The sequence below is a fragment of the Eubalaena glacialis genome, chromosome 1 (assembly GCF_028564815.1).
Source record: "Eubalaena glacialis isolate mEubGla1 chromosome 1, mEubGla1.1.hap2.+ XY, whole genome shotgun sequence".
Classification (NCBI taxonomy): Eukaryota; Metazoa; Chordata; class Mammalia; order Artiodactyla; family Balaenidae; genus Eubalaena; species Eubalaena glacialis.
Window position 1 is genome coordinate 94599138 of NC_083716.1, and position 11413 is coordinate 94610550.

Genomic DNA, 11413 nt, shown 5'->3' on the forward strand with positions numbered 1-11413 from the left:
GACGCGCAGGCTCAGTAGTTGTGGCTCATGGGCCTAGTTGCTCCGCGGCATGTGGGATCTTCCCAGACCAGGGCTCGAACCCGTGTCCCCTGCATTAGCAGACTCTCAACCACTGCGCCACCAGGGAAGCCCCAGAAACCCTTTTTTTTAAATGAGAGATTTTAAATTAACAGTGAAAACTATGTTATCAGAGCTTTAAAATCCTAACATGTTTATGAATACAAATATTACTATTTTCAGTAACTGTTAAAAGCTTATCATCTAAGCATTTTTAAACGTTCTAAATGGCACCTTCCAGATTTCTCAACTTTTTCTGATACCACGGTAAATTCCTTGTGGAAGAACAGGAGAAAATGATACTCTGGTTTGACAGAATATAATTCATGGTCTTTATTTACACAGTGGAGTGTGAACCTTACTGTTTAATCATCTAGTCCCTAAGGTAAATGCATCTCCCGTCTTCAGCAGCACAGAGTGTCAGCATTTCCGACATTTGTCAGAGACTCTAACCACCTACTGACTGCTGTTCAGTTGAGACCATTGGGATCTGAGATAGTGGGGAAATGTGCTCACTGTCGTTCTGGGTTTCTCAGAGTTGTAGCCCTCTATCAGGTTAGATCACCAAAAAGCAAGGGCACAACGCACTCCAAGTGTGTGCCGACTCCCCTGTCCTCAGAAACGCCTTCATTGAGTTAAAGCTTAAAATTTAGTTGCTGTTTATACTGAGGATTTGTGTTTAAAAAGAGAAAAGCCATTGGAAAAGTTTCTCTGTCTTCTGTATTTTTAGATTTTTACTGACTACAGTTCACATCCCTTATGTAGAGAGCCACCATCAAGAATTCCTCCTAGAAATTAGAATCAAGAAAATGTGGTGGTAGTTTTTCTCCGGATGATCTTGCATGCTTTCCTTTTTCAAAGACGAACACTACAGCTCACTGTGTTTCCATTAATACTTTTCCTTGAATAGGGTTCAGAATTTGTCCAGTTAGAGTGTGTCTCCCCAGGAGCTAGTAAAACACATGCACAGACTTTCCTAAATAGTTTCTCTTTCAAAAACCATTTTAACCTGTCACGTTTTATATGTTCAGAGTTTTAGAAAATTCAGTCTTTTAAAATTAAATGCTGCTAAATAAACAGAAATAAAAATAAATATAAATTAATATAATGTATGTAAATATATAAATACATGATAAGTGTAAATACATAAATGTAAATAACTATGTACATATAAATAACTAGAGGAAGATTTTGGTGGCCGTGTTTTTCGTCATCCCGTGCCTTTGCCTTGTGAGGAGGCCACACAGAGCGATGCCTATTACAGCTAGAGCTGAGGAGGTGTTGTCTGTGTCTGTCTGGATCTGCCACGTTGGTTTCTGACCCTGAGTGAGTAATGTGACCATTTTAAGTTTCAGTTTCTTCACCGTAAAAGTTGGGTAACAGCAGTACCCACCTCATGCAGTTATTCTGAGATGTGTGTGTGTGATTTTTTGTTTTGTTTGCCTTGAAGTGAGAACCCAGCCAGAGAACCCAGCCGTGTCCTCCGGACCCATCTTTCCTCACCTACAGCCTTTCCAAACCTAGGGGGAAACATTTCTTCCTATGGTAACTCATCCATGAGTTACAATGTCCTACATTTGTAGAACATTAGACAGTTATCAAAGAGATGCCGACTGTAAGGAATCCATTTGACTGCTTGAATGTGTTTTCTTATGAATGAATAATTCCTCTCTTTTGACCACCTCTACTCCGAGGTGTGGTCCAGCGGCGGGGGTCCCCAGGCTGGTCCCCGAGACGTGGTCTCCAGGCGGGGGTCCCACAGGCGCGGTCCCCGGGCTGGGGTCCCCAGGCCAGTCTCTGGGGCACCGTCCCCTGGCGAGGTTCCCCAGGCCGGTCCCCGGGCAGGGGTCGTGTAAAGCGTGGCCGCCTTGAGTCGCTGCAGCCGTGCGCTCGCTGGTTCTAACTGCGCCGTCAGCCCTGGAGGCGCGGAGGCGGTTTTCTCTGAAAGAGTCAGAGAGTATCAGCGATGAAATTCAGAAATTAGACTCAAATTCAGAAATACGTGCCTGACGAAACTTCAGTTCTTTTCCCTTGCAGTGATAAGGAGCGTTGTGGTTGATTGTTTCCACTATATTTTCAGGGGGTTTGGGGTGGTGGTGGTGAGCATGGCGGTCATAAAGGAGGGCAGGCCGAGACGGAGTCGAGTCCACAGGGCGTCTACACCTGCTTCCGTCTCTACTGGAGCCGCACGCCGGCTCCCACCCAGCCTCCGTCCAGAGCCCCCTCCCCTCTCTTTTGGATTAGAATGGTTTCCCTGGGCTTAGTAGGCAGCCGTGGGGACTCCGCTGAGCTGGGCGGGGGAGTGGTCTGCTCTCAGGGGGTGGGTGGAGACCCATCTCCGCGAGGGAACCCCGCGCGCCTGCCCCGGCGGGCAGTGAACCCGGCCGCCCGACACTCACTTAGACCAGATTGTTACTGCTCAGTGGCAGGATTGGCTCCCTTCTCATTCCATTGAATGAGGATAGCATATCTGTTTTCTTAATGAGGGTGAGGCTGCCGGGTGTTTGCTCTACAAAGTAGATAAAGATTACTCGGCCTGCGGGCCACAGGGACGTGTGGTTTCTCTTCTCTGTGTCTGTGTCACTGTAGCATCTCACAAACTGTCTTTACACTGAATCACATTGAACTTTTTGTATGTTTGCCTTACAATAAATGGGTATGGGGCTTGGGAAGGAAAGTGCAGAGAAATATACATTTTTATTAGGAGAGAAATCAGAAACCACTCTCTCTGTTTAGAATAACCTTTAGTATAAATGTATCCAATTGTATTAAGGACAAAATTATTATTGGAATTTAAACTAGTTTCTTTTTTTTAATTGAAGTATAGTTGACTTACATTATATTAGTTTCAGGTGTACAACATAGTGATTCAGTATTTTTATAGATTATGCTGTTTCAAGAAATTCTATGATAAAAAAATATTTTTCATTCTGTCACCTACCTTTGTCTTCTCTGTGATATAAACCTTAAAAATATTCTCAGTCTCCTGGACTCAAATTTTCTATGCTTAATAACTTCTAAGCTTAATATCTTAAAGCCAAATGAAGCTGTTACAACTGAAAATTTTTGCATGTAGGGAATAAAAATCTATATAGATGTATTGAAGTTTATTTAGCTTCTTTTTAGATTACATTTACAACTTTATTTTTTAGAAGATAAATTTAGTATAAGAGTTTTCTTGAAATTTTAAGCTTTAACACATAGAGGTGTTATGTTTTCCTCCGGTCATTTTTGCCCAGACAACAGTTTCAACGGAGGACTCATTTCCTAGTCACATTGCTCACAAAATGCTCACTCCTTATCCTGTATTCTCTGTAGCATCACAAAATCTGTCATTACCGACTAATGGTGTCACACTTCTCTACCTTGATAAGCTTGAATTTCAGGTTTCACATTCATTCCAGCCTTACTTGACATCTTCCCAAACAAGCTGCTGAATGGGCAGGTCGGGTGGTGTGGTATCTTAGGATCTTCTCACCAGAGATGCTGAGCGCTGAACGCTGTCCTGTCCTGCCTGACTGTGAGTCAGACTCCTGGCCGCCCTAACCTTCCAGACCCAGCTGTGGGAGGTGGAGGGTGGTGTGTGGGGGAGAAGCCCTGGCAGCTGACAGGACTGCCTCCAGGCCCAGGAGCTGTATCTGTGTAGCTGGGACTGAACTCAGAGCATTATTGCTCTAAGTTGTGGCTCATTTAACTGAGCTTAGTTGTCTGGTTTTCCCCTCTAGAGAAGACAGGAATTTTTTAAAGAAGAAAGAGGCTCTATGTAAGGCAGATATGCTGGCACCCCGAGGCGTGATCACAACGTGCCATGTTAGGAACAGACAGAGGATTTAAAACTGGCTGTGAGGTTAAGTCCAACAGAGCACAGTGTGGTGTCAGAGTGGGTGAGCTGCTGTCTATGCCTTCGGGGCCTTGAGGGAGGCCTGAGTCCACACATCACAACAGTGATGAAGGTGGTATCAAGTAAAGGTTAAATATTTCCATTTATTTAAGAAAGAAAAGTTTCATTTTTTCAAAAAGTCTATTCAAAATTGGTTATACAAAGACTGGTCCTTGTAGGGAGTGAGTTACCACTTACTGGGAATCACCCATTCATTTATCTAACTCCTTCTGACCCATTGCCAGGACAAAAGTTAAGAACAAAAAATATTTTCTCAAATTCGTCACCTACTCTGTTTGCCAAACCTGATTCCATCTGTTTTTTGGTTTTTTCCCATGATTAAATTCTCCCTTAAAAGATCAAGGAGTGCCTCATATTCTTTTATTACTTTTGGTCCTTCATTTGAGGGATAAGTGCATGCTTTTGAAAAGTATTCAGCACATTGTTGTGTCTGAAGTTTTATGGACAATAAAAGATATTACACCAAAATTTAACATAAACATCAAATTTCATGGCCATGATATACTGTTTGTATCCTTCTGTTCTGTCTACCTTTCCTGTTTTCTAGTCTCTGCTTTCTGTGTTGTTGTTTTTCCAAAACCACTAAAATTGATGAGAGAAGAGTTTTCCTTATCATATCATTTGTTTTTGTTCATATTTTCTTTGTTCTCTAGATTTCTGGTTAGAAGTTGCAGTTGTTAGAATTAGCCTACCAAAGATGTCATCTGAAAAAATTTTACTTCCCTTTTTAGTTTTCTAATAAGGTAAAATCTTTTTTTTTTTTAGTTTATTTTATTGAAGTATAGTTGACTTACAATGTTAATTTCTGCTGTACAGCAAAGTGATTCAGTTATACATGCATATATATTTTTATATTCTTTTCCATTATAGTTTATCATAGGATATTGAATATTGTTCCCTGTACTATACAGTGGGACCTTGTTGTTTACCCATCCTATATATAATAGTTTGCATCTGCTAATCCTAAACTCCTAAGCCATCCCTCCCTCAGCCCCCTCCCACTTGGCAACCACAAGTCTGTTCTCTATGTCTGTGAGTCTGTTTCTGTTTTGTAGATAAGTTCATTTGTGTCATATGTTAGATTCCACATATAAGTGATATCATATGGTATTTGTCTTTCTCTTTCTGACTTTGCTTAGTATGATAATCTCTAGGTCCATCCATGTTGCTGCAAATGGCATTATTTCATTCTTTTTATGGCTGAGTAATACTCCATTGCATATATATATAACATCTTCTTTATCCATTCATCTGTTGATAGACGTTTAGGTTGTTTCCATGTCTTGGCTATTGTGAATAGTGCTGCTATGAACATAGGGGTGTATGTATCTTTTTGAATTATAGTTTTGTCTGGATACATGCCCATGAGTGGGATTGCTGGATCATACAGTAACTCTATTTTTAGTTTTTTGAGGAACCTCCAGACTGTTTCCCATAGTGACTGCCCCAATTTACATTCCCACCAACAGTGAGAGGGTTCCCTTTTCTCCACACCTTCACCAGCATTTGTTATTTGTAGACTTTTTGATGATGGCCATTCTGAATGGTATGAGGTGGTACCTCATTGTAGTTTTGATTTGCATTTCTCTAATAATTAGCAATGTTGATCATCTTTTCATGTGCCTATTGGCCATCTGTATGTCTTCTTTGAAGAAATGTCTTGATCTTCTGCCCAGTTTTCAGTTGGGTTGTTTGGTTTTTTATTACTGAGTTGTGTGAGCTGTTTGTATATTGGAAATTAAGCCCTTGTCAGTTGCATCATTTGCAAATATTTTCTCCCAGCCAGTAGGTTGTCTTTTCATTTTGTTTATGGTTTCCTTTGCAGTACAAAAGTTTGTAAGTTTGATCAGGTCCCATTATTTTTGTTTTTATTTCTGTTGCCTTGGGAGACTGACTAATAGAGTAAAATCTTGATTAACGAACGCCCTTTTGTGTGAATGCAGCCACATCAAAAAGAAATCATCTTCGTGAATCATGCACAAGAGCTATGAATCCATATGCCAACCACAGACCCCTCCTAACTGGAGGTTAAACTCAAGTGCAGGCCAAGGACTGTCCCCTTCAGCCAAGCCCTGACTTCCTCCTTCCTCATGTGACTGCTTTCTCTTTATAAACGAAGTACTATCCTTCTTTTCACTCCCCTCCTCCTTTCCAAATCAGACGTGTAGGTCATTTTTGTTATTTGAAAAGTTATCACCACTGTGCCTTTTCACTTAATATCTAGTTTTGAAATGAACATCTTTTTCCTACTCAGTTTAGGAAATTTGAGCGCTCATTGAATGAGGGGCGAGGCAGGAGGGAAGAGGGTTACTCAAGAGGCCTGCACTTGGAGCGGAGAACTCCTCCTGGCCCCCAGAGGGAGGCCCAAGTAGGAGGGCACTGGGGTGCCCTCTCCCTTCCGGCTTCCCTCATTATTTTTCCTCTTTTCTCTGCCAACTCTGGCGGCAAGCTCACCTCCACGGACACGTTCTTTTTTCCTGCCCAAAGTGTGGGGAAAATGTTTTGTTGTCAGAGTTTTGTTGAAATACAATTGGCCTTTGGAAGAAGCAGCATTTGCTAGGAGACTTAGGATGGGTGGGCCCCAAGGGGACTGCAGGGAGCCCATTCCTGCGGTTTGGGGTCGTGACCCGGGGGTTCACGGCGTTGCCTCGAGGGGGCGGGAGCGCCGGGGTCCCGGGGCGCGGCGTGGGGAACCGCCGCCGCGGTTCCGGGACGCAGCTTCTCCCGGTGTCGCCCACGGGCGCCCACATCAGATCAGACTCTCCCAGTGCTGCTTCCGAGCGCGTCCTGGCGCGGGAGGGGGGCGGCTACGGTGGGGGAACAGAGACACCTGACCCAGAACAGGCACGCGGGGGCCCGGGAGCTGCGTTTCATCTGATTCTCCGTGATTCCTCTGCTCCTGACTTTGAGCGACCGCTCGGGAGCCATGTGCGCGGCCGGGGTCTGGGGACGCAGGGACCACTCGCCCCGGTTGGACAGGGAAGCAGCGGGGCGGGGGAGCGCTGGTCTCGGTGGCGGGTCCCAGGCAGCAGGGTCCCCGCGGCACCCCCAGGTTACTCTGTACAAGCCCTCTCCCCTCACCCTCAGCCCCATTTCCCCTTCCAAGAAAAGTATGGAAAATTAAGATTTCTCTTTGAAACGAAGCTCAGCTGTCGACCTGCCTCCGAAGGATTTCAGGAACCCCACCCGCCAACCCCAGAGTCCCCTCGGAGCACAGCCCCCGAACCCGGCGCTGGGCTCCGAGCTCCCCAGCCTCTGTGGGCACGGGCCTCTCCCCTGACAGACGCCGGGCTTAAGTGTCCTTAGCCCGGTGCCCAGTCACTGCGAGGGCTCCCTGACCACTCTCTCTAGCTCTCCTTGTGTCTGCTGTGGGAATGGTTGGACTTGTTTTTGTGTAAAATTTAATATGTTTGTATTAGACTCAGCTTCCTGTGGTACTTAGAAAAAACTGTTTTAAGAACAAAATAAGTAAGATAGTGAGAAAATTAAGATGCTTTGGTAAAAAAAAAAAAAAAAGATGCTTTGGTGATTATAAACTTGTGAAGTAGATTTTTTAAAATGTCACAAAACGCTTTAAAGAGCTCCAAGTAAATTTAAAAGGGGATCTACTGGATTTTTTCTAACTGCTAAAAAAAAAAAAAGTTTTCCTTAATTTCTTGTCCAAATATTTCAACTTATATTAACTGGTAGTTATTTCAGAGGAAGATGGGAACTCTGCAATCCTTAGTTTGTTATAATGTATTTGTATTCAAATGTTTGGAGAAAAGATTAAAGGCAAATTTATGGCTTGGGAAGAAAGTAGTAGAAGTGGTAACAATGGATTGTCTTCTAAACTGTCATCATTTTCTGGAATTACTGACATTAGCGACTCAGCAGGCATTTTACGTCCAAAAGGAGTTACTTTGATCTGCCACACTTTACTGTGAGCTGCAACAGTAACCTCATAGCTGCTGTACTCCATGATTTGTTTCCTTCTGTTGTTTAAAAACAGGGGTTCTTTCAACTGCATAAGAGATGAATTCTATCATTAGAACTTTTACTATCAGGCTCAAGAAATATATTTAAAACTCATTTCTTCCAGGAAACAGGTTTCAAGATCTAAGTCTTTTATTAAGATAAGTCACGGCCTTTTCAGTTTCTCCAGAAATACTCTATTTTTAATTCCCAAGGAAAACCACAGTAATAAAAACAAATTAACCTAATAGGTTATTTTCTTTCTTATGGCACCTATTTTTATGAATAGAATTCCAGTTTACAGATTTCTTACTATTTGTTTAGTTAAAGCAATCATTCGTAACATTTTAGAGTATTTTATAAAGAACTTTTTTTATATATAAATATGTCTGTTTATAAAGTCATGGACTGATTTTTTTTTTTTTTCTTAACATCCTTATAGGAGTATAATTGCGTTACTATAAAGAACTTTTAAAGTAAAACTTTTTGGACCTTTGCAGCAGCTCTGTGTGATCTTCTTAGTGATGCTGTTCTGCATTATCGAGCCCTTGTCCTTCCTGAGGGACACGGAGGGCAGAGCGAGCAGACGTTACCCAGCGTCAGACAGCAGAGCCAGACTTGCTGCACAACCTCCCTCCCCACGACGTCCTCTTTTAACTGTTCCTCTGGTAAACTCAACACTGTTTTCCCTTGGAGCGTGTGTTTAAAAAGAAATCCTAGACGCGTTCAAACATTACTGCTCACTCTCTATTTTCTGCTTTCGAATGACTCGTTCCAATGCTTGATGAAGCTCAATTTTTAAAAAACCGCCCCAAGTATTCATTGCACAGACTTCCCTGCCTGGGGAAACGCAATGTGGAAACTGAACCTGAGACCGTTTTAAATAAACATATCAGTTTTTATATGGTACTGCTTATTTAGTTATTTAATGCTTCTGATTTATGTAATAGTGCCAGCCCCATTTATGTAATGGAGCCACGCTCAGCACCCTCACCTGAAAATGAAGGATATTTCTTTTTTTTTTAATTAATTAATTAATTTATTTTTTATATTTATTTTTGGCTGTGTTGGGTCTTCGTTTCTGTGCGAGGGCTTTCTCTAGTTGCAGCAAGTGGGGGCCACTCTTCATCGCGGTGCGCGGGCCTCTCACTATCGCGGCCTCTCCTGTTGCGGAGCACAGGCTCCAGACGCGCAGGCTCAGTAGTTGTGGCTCACGGGCCTAGTTGCTCCGCGGCATGTGGGATCTTCCCAGACCAGGGCTCGAACCCGTGTCCCCTGCATTGGCAGGCAGATTCTCAACCACTGCGCCACCAGGGAAGCCCCAAGGATATTTCTTTACTTTCCTCCTGAATGTAAGACTCTGTTAGTATAGGATAAAGTGTAGCCTAAAAATATAAATGTGCTGTATTCTATTCCATTCCACATCCTTTGATTCCAAGTTAAGAACCACTAGGTGAATTCGCCTCTAGCTCTAACATTCTGTTTTTAAATCAAATAGCGGGTGACATTGTGGTATGTGGTATTATTTTTCTCTAATAAATCACCTGCTATAGGTGGATTGTAGTGAGCTTTCTAAATCTTTGTTTAAATTGTGTGTTTTCTCCCCCACCCAGAGTAAAAGAAGCTGAAGAGGTGTGTAGGCAGAAAAAGGGAAAATCACTTTATAAAATAAAACCAAGACATGACTCTGGAATTGTAAGTATTTATTCTGTTTTCTTAACTTGTGATTTTCTTTGGCTTTTAAGCACTCCTTTTTCAATATATACAAATTCATCTAATAATATTTTAATTATTTTCCTCTTAAGTTTGAACAAATAATGAGCCTCTGACTTAAAGAATCTCCTTTTCCTTCTGCCTTTAATCAGGCCCCAAAGGCTAAAAGAATCTCAGTGTTCAGCGTTCAAAGACTAACAATTAAGATAAATCCACTGAGGGGTTGCACGTATGTGTGTGGGGTTGCTGGCAGAGCTGGGGGCCATCGTTCACTTTCCTCATCACACACGGGTCACAGCACAGCTGTTGTAATTGGATGAGCACCCTTGGGATCTAACACATGAAATGCCAGGTGCAGTGTTGTCCTTTGCCGGGACCAGGGCTCAGGCTCTGCGGAGTCGGCTGCCCAGCAGCTGTCAGCCCACAGCCCGAGTGTAACAAGCCAAGGTGTTCCCTCTTTGTCCGCTCTCCTCTTCAAAATAAAATGCCAAGTTGTGCCCCCAGAGAGGAAAGGGTGGTGGAAATGACGAGTTTTCCCTTGTGATACTGTCAATGTTTTGTTGAGTGTTCGAGGGGTTGTCATTTGACCCCACAGAGTAAGTAAATGATGATGTTTTAGGCCTTAAAATAGGAGCAGTTTGAATTGAGTTAGTCTAATATAGTCTAAATGGAAGATATTCAAATAACCCAAATTGGAATATGATTAAACAGCTTTATTTAGAAAAAGTTAGAAATTATATCTTCATTTAAAAGATATTTTCCTTTCAGTTTCTCTGTATAAAAATCTTATGTAACAACAAGTATTATATTATGGTTTGGTTTATGTTCTGTCTTTTTGATGAAAGTACAATCTTGAAGTGCGTGTATAGAATGAGCAGGAAGAGTTATTTATTAACCACAATTATGGTATTATAAGGATAGAAGAGAATTAAATCACATTAACCGTGAGATGAAGCCTTGATTCAATTTTCACATTTATGTATTTGCACACATAAATATGAGAAAATGAGAAAGGTGAGCTGGTATTCTTTCATGTCAATTAGAAGCTAAATTTTCAAAACTTTTTTTTCTCAAAAACATTCAGTGATTTGTCTTAGTGAAAATTCTAAAAGATAAAATAGATTCTACTTCTATTTTTTTTTTCCTTTATGACCTTGTGGATCTTTAACCTTTTTTCAAAGAATTTGATCCAAATGAAAAGACCTTGTTTGGGCTATTCTAAATGCCATACATTTTTTAAAGTTCTTCCTTCTAACTATAACTCTTCCCTGGTGCATTTATTTTCAGAAAGCGAAAATAAGCATGAAAACCTGAACAACGAAAAGCAGAACGAAAATGAGTCCCTGCAGCCACTTCCACAGAATTCAGCCGACCTGAGGGCAGGAAGGAAACTCATCATTTTGATCACTTTTCTTCTTGGCCTCTTGCATAATCTCTGTGTTTTCCAGACAGTTCACTGATTGTTGAATTCTACTGTATATTAAAAAAAAAAAAAAAAGCAAAAGCAGTAGGCCAGTGGAGAATGTGACACCTTTTCTTTTTGTAAAAGTTTATGGTATTTTACCGATAGACCAAAACAGCATGTGTAAGAGGCAGTATCTGCATTAATTCTGAACATGCTAAACAGTAACCTCCAATTTACTGATGTGCAAATAGCCCTGTCACAGTGAAATACGTTCCTTTCTACTGATGACCAGTACTCCACGTCACTGCATTTAGAGTTATGGTTAAAATGTTATTTCTAGTGAATTGTTTGTATCAGTTTCACGTCTACATATAAATTTTCTA

The 11413-nt window shown here is 41.7% G+C and overlaps 1 protein-coding gene across 1 annotated transcript in view; it reads left to right on the forward strand.

Annotated features, from left to right (window-relative positions):
• LOC133091320 (formin-2-like) overlaps positions 1 to 11148 on the forward strand; it is a 345797-nt gene extending 334649 nt beyond the window's left edge. The window contains 2 exon segments of the mRNA XM_061190473.1: positions 9526 to 9607; positions 10913 to 11148. Of these exon segments, the coding sequence (XP_061046456.1) occupies positions 9526 to 9607; positions 10913 to 10939 (109 nt within the window). The 3' untranslated portion in view covers positions 10940 to 11148.
• The last annotated feature ends 265 nt before the right edge of the window (positions 11149 to 11413 follow it).